This window comes from Alosa pseudoharengus, unplaced genomic scaffold (assembly GCF_046254945.1).
Source record: "Alosa pseudoharengus isolate Yale_2024_CS ecotype anadromous, Long Island Sound unplaced genomic scaffold, YU_APseudo_1.1 YU_APseudo_1.1_scf_11, whole genome shotgun sequence".
Classification (NCBI taxonomy): Eukaryota; Metazoa; Chordata; class Actinopteri; order Clupeiformes; family Clupeidae; genus Alosa; species Alosa pseudoharengus.
This window is the reverse complement of record NW_027468576.1, coordinates 22,629,668-22,650,926: the sequence shown is the minus strand read 5'-3', so window position 1 is coordinate 22,650,926 and position 21,259 is coordinate 22,629,668. Positions and strand designations below refer to the sequence as shown.

At 40.5% G+C, this 21,259-nt stretch overlaps 4 protein-coding genes across 4 annotated transcripts; all 4 read right to left on the bottom strand.

Moving 5' to 3' along the window:
- Positions 1 to 690: 690 nt before the first annotated feature.
- On the bottom strand, positions 691 to 2,994 carry LOC143115376 (regulator of G-protein signaling 8-like). Its single transcript, XM_076277364.1, has 5 exons — positions 2,851 to 2,994; positions 2,508 to 2,579; positions 2,265 to 2,326; positions 1,913 to 2,079; positions 691 to 1,566 (listed from the first exon to the last, which is right to left on the bottom strand). Exons 1-5 carry the CDS (start codon positions 2,937 to 2,939, stop codon positions 1,342 to 1,344), a joined length of 615 nt encoding a protein of 204 aa, XP_076133479.1. The 5' UTR covers positions 2,940 to 2,994; the 3' UTR covers positions 691 to 1,341.
- A 4,079-nt stretch (positions 2,995 to 7,073) lies between these two features.
- LOC143117015 (regulator of G-protein signaling 21-like) lies at positions 7,074 to 9,749 on the bottom strand. The gene is made up of 5 exons (XM_076278450.1): positions 9,515 to 9,749; positions 9,188 to 9,247; positions 8,750 to 8,814; positions 8,413 to 8,579; positions 7,074 to 8,257 (listed from the first exon to the last, which is right to left on the bottom strand). Exons 1-5 carry the CDS (start codon positions 9,589 to 9,591, stop codon positions 8,069 to 8,071), a joined length of 558 nt encoding a protein of 185 aa, XP_076134565.1. The 5' UTR covers positions 9,592 to 9,749; the 3' UTR covers positions 7,074 to 8,068.
- Positions 9,750 to 11,204: 1,455 nt separating this feature from the next.
- Positions 11,205 to 13,938, bottom strand: LOC143115369 (regulator of G-protein signaling 8). The gene is made up of 5 exons (XM_076277352.1): positions 13,775 to 13,938; positions 13,250 to 13,345; positions 13,060 to 13,115; positions 12,793 to 12,959; positions 11,205 to 12,332 (listed from the first exon to the last, which is right to left on the bottom strand). Exons 1-5 carry the CDS (start codon positions 13,849 to 13,851, stop codon positions 12,141 to 12,143), a joined length of 588 nt encoding a protein of 195 aa, XP_076133467.1. The 5' UTR covers positions 13,852 to 13,938; the 3' UTR covers positions 11,205 to 12,140.
- Positions 13,939 to 15,071: 1,133 nt separating this feature from the next.
- On the bottom strand, positions 15,072 to 17,773 carry LOC143117011 (uncharacterized). The gene has a single exon (XM_076278447.1). The coding sequence runs from the start codon at positions 17,766 to 17,768 to the stop codon at positions 15,639 to 15,641; it is 2,130 nt and encodes a 709-aa protein (XP_076134562.1). The 5' UTR covers positions 17,769 to 17,773; the 3' UTR covers positions 15,072 to 15,638.
- Positions 17,774 to 21,259: the final 3,486 nt, after the last annotated feature.

Below are 21,259 nucleotides of genomic sequence, written 5' to 3'. Positions count from 1 at the left end.
TATTTAATATTCTTGGTCTGCATTAGTGGACGAAGGCTACTTTTTTTTCATTCTCACATCTGTTGTATATCAGTTTAGTGGATATGAGCTTTGCCGGTGGACAGAAATAGTCAAACAGAGGAGGTGTCTGTTTATTGTCGCGCAGTGCGATGAGCTCATGCGTATGAAGCGAGTTGAAAATAAAGAAGAGCCGGAGCACCTGCGTGTTCTCAGCCTTTCACAGACATCATCGATGTCTGCTTGCGTCGGACATTGAGCGTGTTCCAGTTTGTGTTCTGGACAAAGATGCGGTCAGCAAATGTGTTTTGGGGTAGCAAGAGAAGGACATGCACTCAACCCGTTTAAATTACAGTATTTCTGTTTCTTATCTCAGTCATGCATTAAAAGACATGTGGATTTATTGACTTCACTGATGTTAATTTTACTTGGACACGGTATGTATAACCTTTCCATCACACTGACTGTTTTGGTCATCATATGTGTGATTACAAATATTTCACACTTGCAGTCCATAACATGTGGTGCAATTTCCCAGTAAAACTCATCATCTGAAGCTCATCTAACCTTTGGGCAACCTGATCAGTTTGATTTATTTATGTCAGCTAAGTGATGTAATAAAAACAGAGGCAAAATGCACATTTGCTCTGGCCTATTTTTAGCCTGTGAGTTGCAAACTTGCAGCACAAACAGTTCTGTTTACAATTACACATTTTTATTGATGGTAAAAATACAGTCAGGTCCAAACATAAAACTTCTTTCATCCAAAAAGTGCTCTGGCAGTCCAGCTGCCTCAGTAGGATCAGGAGGATTGTGGGGGAAACCATAAAAGGAACTCTCCTTGTGTCCTCTTAAGTGGCACTGGCAAGCAAGCATTTACCACTGACCCTGGTGAGTGTAAACTTGAACTCTGTTGATCTTGATCTAAATGTGAAACATTATGTAAAGAAAGTGGCCAAATGGTGCAATGGAAATAGCATACATCTATGTAGTTATGACAAGGCAACAGATAAAGCATACATACTTGGCTGTATTTACATCAACAAAGTCACCTTCAAAATCCTTCCATATTAAATAAATAAACTTATTATATTACAAAAACACATTTTGCAGGGCTGTTTGCTGGATTAAATGTTGTCTGGTCTCATGCCATAACTCAACTGATCACAGAACACATTTAACAGTGGCAAGAGGGGAAATGTCCTTTGAGAGCTCTTTCCCTCTCATAGCAAAACAGTCAACATCTCATTTTGGGAATGTTACCCCAAATAAAAAGTCCACCAGTTGCTGGTAAGTCTTTGCAGGACATCTTGTCAAATGCTCCCCAAAATTTGAAAAGTCCATTTAGCTACAGATGTCCTCTCTAGGTTTTGTTTGGATGTGCAAACATGGCTCCCTCTGCCTTGCTGCTGTTTGAAGGTCACTGTAGAGAGAGGAGAGGAGGAAGCGAGGGTGGCAGTTGTTCTCCATCAAGCTGTACACTTTAGTCTGGGCAGCAAGGAAGCATGAGAGAGATGGGTTGTGTAGGGACTGTTCAATGGCATCTCTGGTGTAGAAGTCCAGGTTCACCTGAAAATCATACAGAAATATCGAATTGGCAAAATGCTTTGTTTGTTCTAGATGTTGTGGATAATGTGGACATAGGTGGCAGAGTTAAAACAGAGACTTTCTAATGAGGAGACACAACACTTACAAAATCCTTCATAGAAATGCATTGGGTTAGTTTGTAACACCAATTTGTCAGTTGTCAAAAAAGTTGACATGTGAATATATTATGCCAATCGTGTTGTGATCTCGCCGCTGGAGCAAGGTTGGTGTTGTGAAGCCTTGCGCACGAGCATAAGTGCCCAAAAAGCGTTAAAATATGGCCGCAGAGTGGAGGGATTTGCCTAAAAGGACTTTGGCTAAAACTCACCTCTTTCGGTGATTCACATTTGATGAACTGCTCATAGATGCTTCTGGCCCGAGATGGAAGTTTGTTGGGGGACTTAATCTGCATGAAGTCTTCACAGGCAAGCCAAAACTGTAAGTTCTCCTCACAAAACTCTGACTTCAAGAACACTTCGAAGGCGATTCTCCCATCTACATTGAAGGGGAAGAAGAAATCTTATCAGACCTAAGCAGACCTTTGTGAATAATCTCAAGCTGCACTCTGATCCAGTTCCATTTTAATGACGAGCATACTGTACCTCACACTGAGGAAGTGCAATGTAAACACCTTGTACAAATGAGATAAGGAAAGATGATAATAACTGCGTATTACTCACATCGACTATTCAGCAGTTTGTCCAGTGACTGGGCCCATTGGTCCAACTCATCAGTTGTTGGCCTGAGCAATGGAAAAAAAAATACATGTGATAAGATACACACAAATTAATTGCATCATCCACTATGACTTGGCCATGCACTTTAGCACACACTGTTAGACACATTTATAAGTTAAGGAATGTTAGAGTTAAGGTAATTCTACAAGGCACAATAGCAAATGTGTAAATATGTTTTTGACTTACTTGTTCAATTTATTCCTTGGTGAAGTTGACTTCTTTAGTAAATGGCTTAATCGAGTCCTCCAGTTTCTCTTTCTGTTCGAATTAAATATATTGAAGGAATGAGTCTAAAACTGGACAGATCATTTCTGTTGTGTGTATAGTAAACTCTATCCACTGTGCAAACATTTTAACAAATACTCTAACATGTCATTAATTATGTTAAGCAATGTCAATTGCTGTTCATTTTCATATGGGATGGTATCATAACCTACATCAGTTATAGATTGAGTAGTTACTCAAGTAATTACGATTGATGAACAAGAAAACATTAAGTATTTAAAAGTCCATAAAACAAATCACTTACTTATTTGCATTTTTGTCCAAATGAATGTCGGAGCTGTTCATACACATTACACATGCCATCTCTCTCAAACACACATTGGTTTCTCTCATGGTTCAGAGGCTGCTCAGGCACTGTTGAAATCAAAGCATGATCTGCCTCGCTGTCATGACGGATATTTATTCACAGCCCTGCTACGTCGGCAAGGGTTGGTCAGGCTGCATGGGCCAGATCTGGCGTTCTGATTGGTTACTTTGTGTAAATGTTTCCCTTGGTGTACTCTAATACCCACAGGCCCGTACTCACACACACACCCCCTCACACACACACGCACACATACACAGAGAGAGAGAGAGAGAGAGAGAGAGAGAGAGAGAGTTAGGTACGAGGTAATCTGGCAGGATCTGGAACCGGTTACAACTGGCAGCGTTATAGTAATATTTTGTAAACTCACTGGCTCACATTTTACTGCGGACTGTAAATAGACTCAAACCCCATGTGTTAAATAAGAAAATTGAAAAATGCACTCTTCGGTGTACATTTCAAATAACCAGATTATGAATAAGTATTCAGTGTTACCAACATCATGAAAGACACTTTTTGTAAATAAAAATGACGTTTACTTTGATCAACTCAGCACACCCTAGACAAACAACTTGAGGGCTTTTAATGACACAATACCCGTTCATGGATATAAGCAAATAGGAATGTTATCATTCATCAAACCAGTTTGAAGTTCCTCAAATGCATTTCAGTGTCTATTTTAACCCATCTCTGTCTAAATTTGGAAATGTTATGTGAATGATAGATAGATAGATAGATAGATAGATAGATAGATATACTTGATTGATCCCTAGGGGAAATGCATGAGTGGCATTCATAATCTGTCCTGACAGACAGGCTTTAGGTCTTTCGATTTTGTGTGTTTTGTTTTCCCTGTTTAGCATTTTCCTTCATGGCTGCTCCTCTTGTTTACTTCCTGTGTCCTGTTCCATGTGTTCCTTTGTTTGTTTTGCTATGTGTCTCTGTTCCCTGTGCCTGTGTCTCTGCCCCTCACCTGATCTCGTTAGTCTGTTAGTAGTTAGTAATTATGGTTTCCACCTGTCTCTTGTTTTACCTTGTTCGTTGTCCACCTGTGCCCTGTTACTCCTGTGTATTTAAACCCTCTGTCTCCCCTCAGTCTTTGTCGGTTATTAATCTTATTCTGTTGTGTCACACACGGTTTGTTCAAGTACTGAATAAAGAATCTTGTAATCCCAAGGTTGTGGTGCCTTGCGTTTCAGGCTCGGCTCAGCTCTCCCCAGCTTACCGTGACAGTATGGTGGTATTTTGTTTTCAGGTATAAGTGTGTGTATATATATAGTGTATATATACTCTTTTGATCCCATGAGGTCTGCATTTATCCCAATCCGTGAATTAGTGAAACACACTGCACACAGTGAACACACAGTGAGGTGAAGCACACACTAATCCCGGCGCAGTGAGCTGCCTGCTACAGCAGCGCTCGGGGAGCAGTGAGGGGTTAGGTGCCTTGCTCAAGGGCACCAGCCGTGGCCTACTGGTCGGGGTTCGAACCGGCAACCCTCCGGTTCCAAGTCCGATGCACTAACCAGTAGGCCACGGCTACCCATAAGTAAGTGGTAAGTTTGTGCACACTTTTAGACCTGAATGATATCTGTCTTTCTTTGCATGTAGGGGATGTAGCAGGTTTGACACTGGAAAATGTTGCCGTTTGCATAATGGACATGCAAATGTGGATTTGAATATAACTCATCGTTGGGGCAATAATGTTGGTGCATGTATTTTCATATTGCAGTCAGTAAAGAGATCCTCTACTTTTCATGCAAACTTATTTTTATGTTCTTGGCCTGTTGATAATGGAGTAGAGGATGCATGACAAGAAGCCTCCAAATTATGCCAGTTAGAAAAAAAATCTCAAGCTCTCTCTGTGTGCCTCACGTACTAAATGATCGCCAAAGATGTGTTCACTTCACACTCGTGGTGCCTTCAACACTACATCGATGAACAGTACGTTTTTGCAGTTGACTTGAACATTGCATTTTAGACAAACTTTAGACACACTTCATTTATAATGGCGTCAAACCATTTTGTGATGCAGTATAAGCCGCCATTGTCACTTTAAAAAATATAGTAAGAGTGGAATATTAAGGTAATTCATACAGAAATATCACATTTGTGTTCCTATAGGCTACAGTATTTTTCATAAGGACATACATACATTAATGTTCTGACACTGCAAAACTGTATGTAGTGAACTGAAATAACACATTCACATTTTTAGTATTTATATGCATTTATAGAATATCTGTTGAAGCCTGTATCATATGAAGTCTAAAATAGCTTTATAAAATGTAATATATTGTACTGATAACAGAAATAATGTATAGCATAGTATAGGTAACAGTAACTAATTCAAAGAAAGTACAACAGTCACTGACATCACCAGCCATTTCTTTTCATTTCCCATGCTAGATAGCTTCTCAAAGGTCTGCTATACATTTGTACAGATGGCTAATTGGGCCCTTGCAATGACCTTTGCAAAACAGTATTCTTCTGCTTGCACAATAGCTTCTTGTTGCTACTTCCGGATTGCACTGAGAGCTTGTGACATACTGCTTTCCCCATTGCATTTTGCATGACAAAAGAACAAAGTACATTTACTGTTGCCCATGAAAGCACAATGTCACCAGGTCATTTGCTTTACTATGCATTATATAGATAAAGATGGAAAAAAAAAGCCTAACCAACTCTTTCACATCTGCATTTTGACTCTCATTTTCATTTTCAAGACCAGGTAGAAGATTAGTTGACCCTGAACAAGTGAAGTGTCAAATAGAATGAGATAGTGTTCTTGCTGTGTTTGTTGGGGCAACCCTTGTCTAGCTTTTCACAGTGCGTACCAGGCCTGAACATCAGTTTGACTACACAAAGCTGTAAAAATGTATTTCCCTGTCTGCACACAGTTGTCTCCTTTTTTATCTCTTTGCACACAGACTTGTGTGACGCAGGGTAGTGTGCGCATTGACCTCTTGGCTGTGTTAAAAAGCAGTACTGTTTTCCTCATAGACACATGGTCTGTTATGTCCTTCTCATGCTATGTAAACAATGGTCTGCCCTGAAGAAGATAACCACTTGAGTGAAGCCAAGTTTCCACTAAGAACACTGACTCTGGTCCAGTAAATGTGCACAGTGCTCTGGTGATGGCTATGGGGTTTCCCGTCAATGAGGCTTTGTCCTGCCCAGGGATTCCACAGTGACCTGACAGGACATTGAGTACATTGGCCCTCGTCCGCCACATTAATCTCTGGCACAAGCTTTAAGTGAGACGAGGATAGACCTCCTAATTCAGTTAAAGGAATTCATGTCAGTGCTGGTCATTCTTTTGGGTTGTTATTGTCTTCCTTGTCCATTGTCTGTCGTGCTGTGTTCATTAAGACTGGTTCTCATACTTTTCATGATGTCTTGTTCAGACAATGTTTTCTAAACGTATCCTTTTTATGTTTTAAAGGTTTGGGTCTTTGTACGTCAGCAAAATGAATGATGGCTTCTGTACTTATACAGTAATTGTAGTCATTATCTTATAAACAATATGCATTCTTTCAAACTTTTCCCTTTCAGGTGTTTCATACAGCCAATTGAAAACATATACAATAACTAAATGTCTCCATTGCCAGATATAGCTTAGATGATGTGAAATATCAGTGAGCCCAATGTGAAACAGGGACATTGTTACCAGATACTGTTTAACATTCTGGATAGTTATAGGAAGAAGAGAGGCTCCCCACAAACTTCCAGTTAATGAGTGTGTATGATTTATGAGAACTGAAACTGCTGAACAGAAACTTCAGAAATTCCCTCTTCACCAATTTATGGTTCTCTCATCGAAAATGAAAACCAAAAAAAGTTAATTGTATTATACATTACATTATCTTTATACTTTACACAAGAGAGTGAATAGCAGTAGTGAAGAGAAGAATGTTTGAGGTGCCCTGTCATTCCTAAGGGAGGTGTGGAGAAGTGACTTGATTTTCGATTCATCTCTTCACATGGTGTAGTCAGTGACACAGAGATGTCTCAAATGTCAGTTTCCTCTTTTCATAACACAGTGGAAATTTCAAAAAAGCTCTTTGAAATTAATCATGTTTGTTGTGACAAACTGACCATGAAATTCCCCAAGAACCACCCCCTCCATGAAGCATCAGTGGTTATTGATGAATAAGCACATGTTTCAAAATAAATTAATCTTTATTTATAATTACATCTCATACACAGAAACACAGCAAAAGTCAGCATCCAACCAGTGGCTGTGGGTAATAAATAGCGCTACATTCATGTACAGGGTGGAATCTTGACACTAAATCTTGCCACCAAATTAGCACTTTCCATTCATATTTGGCAGTAAAATTGATTGAAAAATGTCCACCTCAGTTTTAAATATTATGACACTTTAGTGTCCAATCATTAAAGTATGTGCATGTAACAAAAGACTTCAAACTCTGACATCAGTGAAGCACATTCTACTGTCACTAACTCAGATCACTCCATCAGGTCATAGTGCTCCTCCTTGGGGAAGAAGGACAACAGTGTTTATAAAATGGATGTTTTTTTTTTTTAAGTATTTTTTAAAAAAAATGATAGAGGGTAATAATGAATAGTCATGGTTGCAGGCATGTTTTCTCTCCTGGTGGCTGTGACCGCTCCGATTAGCTGATTACAGTAGCTGCCATGTGCTGTGGCTTTGCAAACCACCGGATGGGCTGCAGAAATGTTCCTCGTCATTATCAGAGGCAACAGGAAACACCTCTGCAAGAAGGGACGACTCGGCCACATGCTCCAGGCCTTCCAGGCTGCAGTCGCACTCGACTGCAGGGCTGACAGCCCTCGAGTGACCGGTTCTCCCAGACTGAAACTGTCTCAGCCACCAACCATCAGCTCTAGACCTGCTCAGGGGCTGTCAGCAGTTCTTGCATCCCCATCCCAGCCTCCTTGGTTTCCCTGTCGAGGATCCTGTAGAGGTGGCTGTGAAGAGTTTAGGGATGGCCCTTCAGGATGGTAGTGGTGTGGATCTGTCTGTTTTTTTAAAGGGGTATTGCTCTGTCTTGTTTTTCAGCAGCAACCATCTGGGTTTCTTGGAAACCCAATGTCCAGTTCTTTTGTTTTTCTGTCGGTGTCGTTTTCTTTCGGTGGGGGGTTCGGAGGGCAGGAAGTGGAGTAGTATTCCTCAGCCTTTGACAGCATCAGTAGCAAGGTTTTCCAGTAAGGTTCTGTACATATCCGACCTCAGGAATCTGGGGTAGGAATCCCGCTCCATCAATCCATACACTATCCTTTGAGCTTCGTCAAAACAATGTATTGTGGGGCTCTTCACGTTCCTTTTGATCTCCTCTCGGGTGTGGTAATCAATATTTATCTGAATGACAAAAAGAAATACATAAACACATTGAGGACACCCCATCTTGTGTCATGTGTGACCTGGAGTCATGTTAGCATGGTGCTGCCATTTGTTAGCTTAATCTTAAGGTATATGCCTGACATGAGTGCAGTGACTGCAGTCCTCTTAGATACCTCTTTAGGAGATTCAGCCTTCACAAACTGTTCGTAGATCTTCTTGGCTTTTGAGCTCATCCTGAAGGAAGATTTGATTTTCTTGTACTCCTCACATGTGAGCCAGAATTCAATGTTCTCGTCGCTAAATTCCGACTTGAGATAGGTTCGGAACGTTGCTAGGCCATCTGTTGAAAACCCATGAAACAAAATAGGTTAGGTGTTAAGTGCTACATTAAAAACTACTAACGATTAGGATTTTTTTGTCACACAGCCTTTTTTGTTTGCCTCACTTTGCAGCTACTACTAGCAGTAGCATGTTTAGGGACTGATGCCTTGAGAAAGAAGTTAGACTCACATTTAGAATCAAGCAGTCGCTCAAGAGACTGGGACCATTGTTGTGTATCCTCTAAAGTTAGCCTCCTGTTGAGAGGGAGAAAATGTCTTTGATTACACGGATATAATTAGTTTAAGGGCAAATGACATTTATGTGTTAAACTCAGAGTCAAAAAAGCACTGAGAATGTGTCTGTCTAAAAGTAAACCAAGGGTCTTGTTGGACCAAGCTATTTCTTTTACATTGTGTCCTTGTGCCATTTGAGGTAACCCATTTAATTTGGGAATGTTTGAACTGTGAATAGAGCATCTCTCACACTTGACATAGAATATTTGAATGAATTTTAATGCCACCATAAGATACATCCTGGGCACAGTCCCACATACACTTATCCTCTTTGTGGTGGCGTGACAACAGGCCACGGATGGAAAACAAGAACTAAGTTAATTTTGACACTCACGTCTCTGGGGTCGAAGAGTGGGAGAACATACACTGGAGACGGCACATGAAGTTCTTTCCACTGTTGGGATGAAATGGACAGTCATGCTCTGTCTAAGACAAACTTTTTTTTTTTTTTAAACATTCAAAGGAATCCCATGCTCACTGAGTTCATCCATCCCATTAACTCTAAAACCTCTCACCCATGATACACCTACAGTATATATTTCAGCATCTTGTATGGTATATGTTATGGCACATAGAGCTGGCACTAGAAAGTAGGTTACTTATTAAACAGCAAGAGGAATTAAACAACAAATGGAAATTAATTATTCGTAAAACCACTTACATGTTTTTGTTTCTCTTGCGGTCGTCTCTCTCCATGTTAAAAAGCGATGTCAGTGGTTCAGTGATTAAGCTTGGCATGTTAAGAGGAGGAGGGCTTGTGCGGTTAAATCCACCAGCGCATGGTCCTGACTGAAGTCATACTGTGCCCCTGTTGTTGGTGTACAGGTCTGTCATCTGCCTTCCGCTCCCCTTTTATATCCAGTACCACAGTAGCTAGTGGCTGGTAATGAACATCACTTACTGGTGCTTGACGATCCACAGCAAAAAGAGGAAGTCTCTCTCTCTTTCTCTCTGTGTCTGTCTCTCTCTCTCTGTCTCTATCTCTCTCTTTCTCTCCCTCCCTCTCTCTCTCACACTTTGGTTTTTTTCTGACGGAAGCCACATAGGGACGCCCTGGTCTGACGCTAATGCTCACGTTGAGGATGCTCCATATTTCTTCCATGCTTTGGAGAGGACGTAAGCCATCACACCACAAATAACAACAAGAAACATGGGCCCTTTGTTCAAGTTGCCATTCAATTATTTGGCTTTCATCTTTTGTAAAACATTACTTTTGAAAGTACCATTATTTACTTTACCTATTTACTTTACCATTATTTGACTCTACTATTGCACAGATTACATACTAACCTGAAAAGCTCATTACTTTACATTTTTGTCCAGTGCATGTGCTGTTATTACATGTGATCTCTCTGCTGTACGGCAGAGTGAGTATTTCTCACACCGGGGGTGTAATCTCCTGTCAGTCATGCCATGTCAGATCTGAGGCCAACCTGTTCTTTCCAAACTTGCCCAAAGATGGCCACATGCATTCAACCATTAGCAATGGACACTCATTACTTCCACATATAGACAGTTCACATTTTCAGGGGAACATCAAGAGCTGGAGACAGAAGGGGGGGGGAAACACAACACTAGCCAATCCCATCACTGCTTTCTCTCTCTCTCCCTCTCTCTGAGTAATTCTGAGTTTCAGACAGAGAAGCTGAAGTTGTACACTCTGGGCTTGTTCATTTCCTCCTTTGTTTGCCATGGCAACACTTGCGGTTTAGGGAAAACATGAGCAGGCTGTGTGCGGCTGATGGATCAGCTGGTTGTCGGTGCGTGCCATGCCATGACCTGGGCCGTTTGCGAAGAGGCCAACCTCCGTCACCAAAGAGGGATCCTGCCGCGTGTGTTCCATCAGCCAGTTTGCACCCATGACGTTTGTCAACTACGCTTGAGAAACTGACCAGACGCATCAGACACACAGTTTCTGTGCGTAATCTCACACCTACTGTAACAATCAGCTCTTAATCAGACTGAGTATGCCTTCTACCCTTATGGCTGGGACAGAGACAATCTGAGCTCACAGTAAAGCAATGGGCCCTCTGACGTGTCATCCTATCACCAGAATTCTGGAAATGTATACATGCAATCTATCTCTTCAAAAAATTTTAGGGGAAAATTGGACAGTGATGTGGAGATTGCGGCCATGGAGGGGTTCCACATGGTGCCTTTGATATTAAATAAAAATAATTCTTGAATCATATGAAATCAATGAGTGATGGTGGCTCACCTCATGGTTGAGTAATCCATCACACACTTATGTGAAGATGGAGATATAGATTTATTATAACTCATAACATTAGTCAGCATTACTCAACACAACTATGATGACGGGAAAACACAAAACAGTATACCCGATCATCTTCACTTTAAGCAAGCTGTTTATTTCATGGTTAACACAATAAACTCACAGCGACTTCTGTTTAGGAAGCATTTTTTGCAGTAATGAAGGGAAAGCATAAACGTCACAGCAGCCGTGAAAACTAAGGCTTGTGCCATGGCTTTCCTAACAAGGAGGTACATTCAGAGAGATTATACACGCCTTACTGCCCTGATGACATTAAATCTGTGGGTGGAATTTTGGGTCAGTCTGACATTTATTTTTAGATCCTTAAGATTGCCTTTTAAAGGCTCCTCACTCACAAGAGGAAGCCATTTTTGCTGAAAAGGGTCGAAGGTTGATGCAGCCAATTTTCCCCTTTCATGACAGCATGGTCCCCACCAACGTGATGGGCTCAACATCAATTAGTGGCATCAGTCATGTGACTAAAATATATACAAGCCATGTCATTTGAACTTGATTTTGAAAGTATCACAAGACTTTTTTAAAAATGGCACTTGCACATTTTGGCCATTTGTAAATGGCTGACACACATAAAGGTCTAAGGATTTATTTTGGCAACTTAAGCTAATAAGTAAAATTGTAACTCATTCTAAGCGCATAGCTAAATTAAAATGTGAATCTCTGAGGAACCAGTAACAAAAAAATACAGTTATGTCACCAAACCATGACAGGCCTTTGTGTAACATCGCTCCTAGGTGTGTATACTGGAAAGCCAAGCATTTCGCATTGCGTTGGAGGGCCAAGCATGATGTCATAACTGTTCCATCTATAGCCGAGATCTGTGATAAGGCCCCGACTTGCGCACTGCAGATGGCCATTTTGCTTTCTGTACTGCCTAGTCATTTCCTCAGGCCCCCTGTGTGTGTCAGCCACCAAACTTCCTTCCTCATGCAGTCTGCTCGCTGCTGTCTGGAAGCTCTGCGGTGAGTGGTGAAGCCCTCTCAGTTATTGACATTTACTGGATGATGTGAGATATGGTAGGTCCTCCTGCCCTCAGACGCCCACAGGCACTGGAGTGCAGGAAGCGTGGCCAGGAATCGCTCTCCATCAGTCTGAATACGTGCGCTGCGGCCTCATCAAAACACCATGGGCTGGCCTCGGCCATCGACCTTTTGACCTTGTCCCGAGTGCACTGATCAACGTTGACCTGTGGGTGAAATCCAGAATTGATTATTGAGATTAAGCCTCTTTAGGCAGCCATTAGGCAGGAACGGATTACATATCAAATAATTTAATATTTTTATGTTAAAAAACAAATATATATTTATAAAAAAAGCATGTTATTATTAAATGATACTTATTAAATATAAGCATGCCAAAAACAGAAATGTCATCCTTGATTGTTGTGGAATTATTTTGCTTGTGGTATGGTGACAATTAAATTATATAGTAGCTGTTTTTTTGTCATTTCTTTCTTACACAGAATATAACCCATATTGCACTGTAACATCCCGTCATCCCTTGATCAGATTAAATTAGACTTTGACTTAAATTAGATTTAATTAATTTCATGGCTATTCATTTTATCCCTTTCTGATGCCATTTAGTCTCTAGTAATTCCCACAGAGTGAGGGAGGAGCTCCTTCCTCCCTTGCTCCTGTCCTGACCTCTTTCACTGCCGTTGGATGGAGGAACTCTTGGTAGATCTCTGTGGCCCTCAGGAAACGGCAGGCCGGTGGCGTGAAGTCTCGGTAGTCTCTACACGCCAGCCAAAAGTCAATGTTTTCCTCACTGAACTCAGACTGGAGGAATTCCCTGAAGGTTGCAAGGTAGTCTGTTGTGAGAGAGATGATAGGTGTGTACCGGTGATGGTTAACATTGAGAGAGAGAGAAATGGACATTAAATTGTTTGTTCTATTGAACTATTCACTCACATCTGTTCTTCAACAGCTCTCCCAGTGACGCTGTGTTGCCACATTGAACCTTAGACCTATCACAGTAAAAGAAATTGAATAACAGTGAGATGGAAAGTTCTGACACTGATTAATGAACTGAGTTCCGGCCCCTATGTAACAAGAGGACACATGAGTATTGTGGCTACTGGTGCTACTGGTAGCTACTCACCTGTAATCATCACATGGTGAATTTTCTACAATTTTACGCACCAGGATGCATCTAATATTGTCTTTCTGTCCCTTTCTGCTTAGGAGAACATTGAGCCTGTAGTGTAGAACAGCAAAAGGTCAGTCCATTCTCACATTCAACTGCAACCGACATGATTTTGGGGAGTTACCCTGTATGGGAAGTTTTCTGGGTGCCCACAAAAGTTAATGCGGAACACTGATCTTACCACCGCCAACACACAAATGGAAATTAAACGCTTGATTTACAGGTCCCTTTTTCCATTATACTTTTGATTCAATGCAGAATAACTTACTGACATTTTTCTCCATGTCTTATCCTGTCTTCCTTATTATTATTTCCTTATGTATCATATTAAAGAGAGCAGAGGACATATTCACAAAATACATAACCAAATTCAACTTCATCTGCCTAGTTTTCTATCCCCGTTATTGTCCCATTGTACAAATCTCTGTTATGCTCCAAACTTTGACTCCCACATTGTTCTCCCTAAAACAGCGATCTTACTTTCTTGGCTTCCGTCCACTGGGGATGAGGTCCTTGAATTCATATATTCGCATCTTTGAAAACAGTAGTTTGGGCATTTTTTGGCACAGCTGTTTTGTCTTCGGTAGATCAGCTCTGAATGATTTCTGTGCATTGCATTGTATTACACGTATTTCACATCTCGGCTAACTGACGTTTGAGGCATGTTTCTGCAGGTTTGTGGATGCCAGTGGTACCACTCTGTCACAACCAAGCAAATGACTCATTCTGTCTAAAACATTTGCTGCCTTGTTCTGATAGTTTTACAATCTATTTAAAGTATTACTTTTAAGGTTCATTTAGTTTTGAAAGCAATCATTTGCAAAAAACAATGTACACATGGAAATAAAGAATGTAAGGAAAACATGTCTGTCAGAAAAATAGGATTTTGGTGTGGAAAAAAATCAGCGCAGCCACTGACTCATAGCAATGTGGAAGTGCAGCTATACATAAACCATTCTTTTTTCAGAGGACGGTTTTAGATGGTGTGTAAGATCTTTATGTACATTACAATTATGTCTTTAAATAAACAGTTGTGTGTTTCAGTATCACTGAAGAACATCTGGTACTTTGGTTGATTTGTTTGAGATCACTCCTCTAATTTCCAATGAACTTGAATAGGGTCAATAATTGCTCAGACAGCTCATGGTTCACTGTTTGGATAACACAAGTGACTCTCAAAGACACACTTTCCTTGTTGGTTTATGTGTGGCTGATTTCCCATGTATGTAGCTTAAATATCAGATGTGCCAAAAAAGCATGTATCTGTGGTGGAACTATGTAAGTTATGTCTTGATTGGCACAAGCCGGATGGTATGTCAGAAGTGTGTGGAATGCTATTTGTGATGAGTGTACCCAGACAATTATTACCCCACTCTCACTGAGTCACGAGGAGTGGCAGTTTCATAGCGTTCTATCAACAAACTCAGCACATGTCCCTCCCATATATTTCCGGTGGCTGGTCGTGATGAGTAAATGCGGCTATCTATCGGCTAGTCAAGTGCTGTTTTAGGATAATTCCTACTTGTCAGTTTGCCTGCACAAGTGCCAGACACACAAGATCACTTAAAGAGATATAGTGGAGGATAATGACCGTAAATCCATCACCGTGGTTTCATACTTTTCCCATTCCACATACTATTCCCACGGTTGATAGTATTATAACAAGTCATGATATTGAAGAAGGAAGATGACAGGTCAGAGTTTGTGCTTGCTATTAGACAGTGTGGACCTTTGCCACCAGGTGGCAACCGGTAGTGACTATTTGGACTGTGCTGTATCTTTTAAATGATGTGCCTTTTTTAATCAGAAGGAAAGTTTGTAAAGCATTTTGTACATTTTCAGTAATACTGGATAATGGTGACTGATATCATTTCAGTGGATTATAAAAAAAAGTATAAACACATAGACATAAACATCAATCAAGTGATATGTCCAAGGTTTTTCTAGGACATATACTGTACTTACCAAAACATTTAGACAGATTCACTGGGCAACCAGTAAGCATTAAACCCACAACATATGCAAATATCAATGTCAAGCAAGAGCTATATTCTCCTGAAAACAATTACATACAGATGATAAATGTGGAAGAAACATGTTAGAATAAATTTGACAAAACAACAAAATGAGTATTTGTTTCGCCATGCTATTTTGACAGACCTTTTTACCATGCACACATTTATGTATAAAGCAACTTTGGCTATTAGTGATTCCATGTGAGAGATTAATTTGAATTGTAAGGTCGTTACCACCAACTGGTAAGAACCCCTCTATCCAAGCTTTGGAAATCCAGCACACAATCTGCAAACACAAGAAATAGCCCTGAAATCCTGAAAAATCTTTATTAGAGCATGTGCTCTCTCCTTTTTGTTCCACCTATGGCTATAATCTTGCATCCCTGGATTGCAGCCAGAGTGCAAATCACCTCATACAGTCGGTAGAGGGTGTACATGCTGGCCACAATCAGAACCACGCCGACCACCAGCATGATGACATGGACAGTCATCAGGAAATCGCTGTAGGCTCCGCTGGGTGGGACTGTCCACAAGTACACCCATCCCCTGTGCCGGTTGTTGTGGACAATGTCTGGCCCATTTTCAAGGACCACCCAGTGGGTCACAACACTTTGGTTGATTGATTTGTATATAGGGAGAGCTCCATTCTCTGTGGAGGCATGGTTGTGATGAGGTGAGCTTGTTGCTGGCGTCTCAGGCAGAGGGGCAATTGAGGGGGTTGTAGGTGCCGTAGTTGTCAACCTGGGACGTCGTGAAGTCAACCTGGGAAGAATCATTGTTGGAGCTGTGGTTAGTGTTGTAGTCATGCTGATCTCTGTCGTTTCCTCTGTGATTGGTGTTGTTGTAGTCATGCTGGTCTCTGTCGTTTCCTCTGTGATTGGTGTTGTTGTAGTCATGCTGGTCTCTGTCGTTTCCTCTGTGATTGGTGTTGTTGTAGTCATGCTGGTCTCTGTCGTTTCCTCTGTGATTGGTGTTGTTGTAGTCATGCTGGTCTCTGTCGTTTGCTCGGTGGTTGGTGGGACCACTGTGGTCATGACTTTAGTAGCTGGCTGACATAAAAGATCACTCAGAGACCTCAGAGTGACATTGTGAAGGTGGAAAGGTTTCAGACATGCTACCTGTTCTTTGTCTTTCACCGTCCCTGGGTTATTTCTGATCCATGTTGCTAAACCCGTGATACTACATGAACAGTTCCATGGGTTGTCAGCTAGTGTAACGCTTTGGAGTGTGTGAGTAAAATTCGAAATGGTAAACACAACTCCAGGAAGAGTCTGGAGCTGGTTTTCATGTAACGCAATTGCCTCAATTTCTCCCAAGTTATGAAAGATTCCTTCAGGGAGAGACATAAGTCTGTTGCCATTTAGAAAAAGTGTTTTAAGTTTGGGGAGACGACTGAAATGCTGAGGATGTAAGCTCTGGAGTGCATTTGATTTCAAAGACAGCTTTACCAGATTTGGATTGCAGCAAAAGAGGTCCTCAGGTAGAGAGTTCAACTTCTCATTCAAGTGGAAATTAAGGTGTAACAGCCCTGTCATGTTGGCAAACAGGTTCCATGGGACAGTGGTGAGTAAGGTGCCATACAGATACAGTTCCGTAAGCTTTGGCATGTGGCCCACTAGTCGTTCCGGTAGGATATCAAGGGGGTTACTGTACAGAGTTAACTTGGTCAGGTGATGGAGGTGGTACAGACTCTCTTCTGGAAGGGTCTGAAGCTTATTTCCAGACAGAGTCAGCGTCTGCAGGTATTGCATGTGCCAGAGGAGCTGAGGCGGGATGCTGCTGATCTGATTGCTGTGGAGCTTGAGCTCCAGGAGGTTGTTGAGGTGATCAAACTCATTGGGGTGAATTGACTTCAGCTGGTTACTGTAAAGAATTAGATACTGGAGGTACGGGAGGGAATGGAACAAGTTGGGAGGCAACTGCGCAAGTGAGTTCCTCCCCAGGTTTAAGAAGCGCAGCTTGTGGAGGTTCTGGAAGGCATTGCTCTCCAGCGCAGCGATGTTGTTCTTGCTCATGTCCAGCTCAGTCAGGTTCCCAAGGCCCTCGAAAAGTTCGGCGGGAACTGCCGTGATCTGATTTCCATCCAGGTGCAGTTGCTCGAGCGCAGATAAGCTCCGGAACACCCCTGACGGGAAGCCGGAGAGACGGTTTGATGACAGCTTGATAGACAGAAGCTGTGGAGCCATGTTAAAGACCTCTGGCTCTATGGTGTCCAGAGTGCTGTCAGTGATGCTCAGCCGGAGGAGAAGAGTGAGAGGCTGAAGGACTCGATTCCTGAGGACCTGGAGATTTGTTCCCTGCAGTATTAGCAGGTAGGTATGGATCGACATAGAGCTGGGTATATCCGTTATATCCCCTCTGCAGTTAACTGCTCCTTGTGCATTACATGAACATCTAGCAGGGCAGAGGTGCACAGAGGGAAGTCCCAACATGAATAGCACAACAACCAGGAAACTCATGATGCAAAGCTGAAGAGCATAGGACACAAAGTGAATATGTTTTTATTATTATTATTATTATTATTATTATTATTATTATTATTATTATTATTATTATTATTATTATTATTATTATTCATGAACCCTAACAGGAGAAATTACAAAACTCTTTTAGCATATAGCATTTTATCAGAAAATGGTTTAAAGAAAATGATCATTTTCCGCATTGAATTTGATCAAATTTAGGAAATAAATAGTTCTCAGTTTCCCAGAATTACATTGTAATAATTATTTCATAATATCTAACCAGCATAATTGTGAACTTGTCACAACTGATATTACTATGATTGTACTCACCTTCTCAGCACAGCACACCAGAAACATTTACTTGGTTGGGCGATTGCCATTTGGTTTTGTATGAGAGGCTTCAAGAGGATGAAGAGTAACTCCCATGCTTATCGGCTGTTTATCAAGTTTCTAAACTTTAACCACAGGCAAGCCTGCATCCGGTCTGATGGACAGCCATGACTGGTGAGTTGTAGACATCACCCAACTGTTCAACTGGGGGAAGGGGGATATAATCCTACTTGCCTCTAGGCCTATATGAAGCTGTGACCCATCTCACATTGTTGTGGATTTACATGTACAGTACTATGATAATAATAATCCAAGAAGATTCTAGATCATTAGATGATCTCTCTGACATGTACAGGACTGCATTACCAGTCTCTATTATTAAATGGATTTCACTGTCTTTACCCCCATCCCTCCTAAGCAGAAAGCCTGTTCATGTAAGATAGTGGACTGTCTTCACAATGCCAAAACCAAAGGCTGACTATTTCAGAACAATGGGTCAACAGTATTCTATGTAGTGTACAAATACACTATATTAACATAACATAATAAACAATGCATACAGTTTTTTGTATGCATTGCTTGAGAATGTTTGAGATCTTTACTGATATCATATTTTCAAAGAAAAGTTATGTGACATATCTTTTTGGCTCCATTCTTTACTTGATTTGAATTCTAATTTTAATCCTATTTTAATTAATCTTCTATGTCCTGCGACAACTTGGCTGACCTTTCAGTTATACTGTACAAATGATGGACTCTATTGCACCTTTGAAAACCAAATCTCTTTCAGGTAAAACTCAAGCACCTTGGCAGAAAAAATTAAAGCGCTAAAAAGATCCAGCAGCAAATCTGAATGTAAGTGGCGTAAAACCAAATTGCAGACAGACCTCAATAACTATAAGGACCTGTTGATTAAATATAACAAAGAAATTAAAATATCCCGATAGCAGTATTTTCCCAGATTATTGCTGAAATACTGTTTAATACTATTGATAAACTTATCAATTCCCCTAGAACAATACCTGCTGAGCTCCACACGTGAGAAGTGTAATGAATTTGCAGCCTACTTCAATGATAAAATCTCAACTATTAGGAGTAATATTGCTACTTCCTCCACTGATGGACATAACCACCCCTTCTTCAGTCAGCTATTTAGGTCTGCTACCCACGCTTTCTCTGTTTTCTCTGATTACCAGAGTGAGCTAGATGAAGTAGTTCAGCAACATGCGCTCTTGATCCAGTGCCTAAGTTGTTTAAAAAGGTATTCAGCTGTTTGGCTGCTGATGTCCTAGACATTGTTAATACCTCCTTACTGTCTGGAATCTTTCCCACCTGCCTCAACAAAGCCATTGCTGAAGAAAAACAATCTTGATCCTGTCATATGTGAAAGTTATAGACCAATTTCAAAAATACCGTTCCTAGGTAAAATATGGGAAAAAGTTGCTCAGAAACAACTGCAGGTGTATCTGTCTCATAACAACTTGTTTAATGTTTGGTTTTAGAATGAACCACAGCACTAAAACAGCTCTGGTCAGAGTTGTGAATGATCTTAAAATTGCCACAGACAACCGCAAAGTGTCTATCTTGGTACTTCTCTATCTCAGTGCAGCCTTTGACACTATCGACCATTTAATTCTTCTTTATCGCCTAGAACACTTAGACTTAGAGGCACAGTTCTACATTGACTTTCCTCCTATTTTACTGGAATATCACTTTCTGCCTCTATTGGCCATTTTACTTCTGATGTAGTTGACATTTTATATGGGGTACCTCAGGGGTCAATTCTTGGTCCTCTGCTTTTCAATCTGCACATGCTCCCACTTGGGCCTATCATTCAGCAGTACAATATTATCATTCATGCCAATGAAACGCAATTATATATCTCTGTTTCTTCCAATAATCCTAGTCCAGTGAATGACCTCATCCAATGCATTTCTGATATTAAAACTTGGATTGCCCAAAACTTCTTAAAGCTTAATGATAATAAAACAGAGATTATTTTAGTAGGTCCTAAGGTCTTGAAACATCAGTTTCATTCATTTCTAACTCCCCAGTCTATAAAACCGTGTGATAATGTCAGAAATGTAGGCGTGATCTTAGATCTCAGACTTTCAGAAACACATATCTAATATTTCCAAGACTGTGTTTTATCATCTTAGAAATATATCTAAGATTAGATGTGTTTTAACTCAAGCAGACTCTGAACAGCTGGTTCATGCTTTTATATCTAGTCGATTAGACTATTGTAACACACTTTTCGCTGGACTGACAAAACAGACCCTAAACACACTCCAGCTTATCCAAAATGCCGCAGCCAGACTAACCAGAACACATTAGTGTTCTGTATTAAAATCACTCCATTGGTTCCCAGTAAAGCAAAGAATTAATTTTAAAATACTTCTGATTATTTTTAAATCATTGATGGGCGTAGCTCCCTCTTACATTTCTGACATGCGCATTGCAGATCCTTAAGATCCTCGGGTAAAGGGCTCTTTACAATACCCAGAATTAACTCAAATTCAGCACATGGTTAGTCACTATATGCTCCCACTCTCTGGAATTCCCTGCCTCCTAAACTAAGGACTGCTCCGACAGTGAATTCTTTTAAAATCAGACTAAAAACATATTTATTCTCACAAGCTTTTAATTAGGCTTTTAAGGCTATTTAAGTAATTTAATTATTTATTTGACTTTTTATTATTAATTATTATTGATTATTTAATTATTTTCGATTATTTTTATTTGTTATATTCACTTGTTATTGTATGTATTTTAAGTTCTATCTTTTTATGTGTATCTATTTTATCTTTGTTGTTTGGTCATGTCATGTTTGTTGTGTTATTCTTTCTTTCTTTTGGAGAACATTGAGTCTGTGCTTGTCACATGAAATATGCTATATAAATAAAGTTGACTTGACTTGACTTGAGATTTTTATGATAATGCTGTTGTATGATTTGAGGATGACGTTCCTGTGGTGATGGTTTTGTTCTAAGACAGCCCCAAGACAGTGCAGGGTTCAGTACTGTATGACCACAAGAGGGAGACATTCTAAACAAGTTCAGTTCAGGAACAGTTGTGTAGACTACCAACTTGAGGTGTTGTGACATCATCAAGGATAATACTTCAGTGAAAAGGTGGTTCATGATCATTTTCAT

What these genes read in the sequence shown, in the direction of transcription:
- LOC143117015 (XM_076278450.1), bottom strand. Translation starts at nt 9,591, where the DNA reads ATGCCAAGCTTAATCACTGAACCACTGACATCGCTTTTTAACATGGAG. An exon ending in CGCAAGAGAAACAAAAACAT is followed by an intron (nt 9,248 to 9,514) that starts GTAAGTGGTTTT and finishes TCATCCCAACAG; the next exon opens with TGGAAAGAACTTCATGTGCC. An exon ending in GCGACTGCTTGATTCTAAAT is followed by an intron (nt 8,580 to 8,749) that starts GTGAGTCTAACT and finishes GGTTTTCAACAG; the next exon opens with ATGGCCTAGCAACGTTCCGA.
- LOC143115376 (XM_076277364.1), bottom strand. Translation starts at nt 2,939, where the DNA reads ATGAGAGAAACCAATGTGTGTTTGAGAGAGATGGCATGTGTAATGTGT. An exon ending in CAAACTGCTGAATAGTCGAT is followed by an intron (nt 2,080 to 2,264) that starts GTGAGTAATACG and finishes CCTTCAATGTAG; the next exon opens with ATGGGAGAATCGCCTTCGAA. An exon ending in AATGTGAATCACCGAAAGAG is followed by an intron (nt 1,567 to 1,912) that starts GTGAGTTTTAGC and finishes TATGATTTTCAG; the next exon opens with GTGAACCTGGACTTCTACAC.
- LOC143115369 (XM_076277352.1), bottom strand. Translation starts at nt 13,851, where the DNA reads ATGCCCAAACTACTGTTTTCAAAGATGCGAATATATGAATTCAAGGAC. An exon ending in AGTGGACGGAAGCCAAGAAA is followed by an intron (nt 13,346 to 13,774) that starts GTAAGATCGCTG and finishes TCTACACTACAG; the next exon opens with GCTCAATGTTCTCCTAAGCA. An exon ending in ATCCAACGGCAGTGAAAGAG is followed by an intron (nt 12,333 to 12,792) that starts GTCAGGACAGGA and finishes TTTCACCCACAG; the next exon opens with GTCAACGTTGATCAGTGCAC.
- LOC143117011 (XM_076278447.1), bottom strand. Translation starts at nt 17,768, where the DNA reads ATGAGTTTCCTGGTTGTTGTGCTATTCATGTTGGGACTTCCCTCTGTG.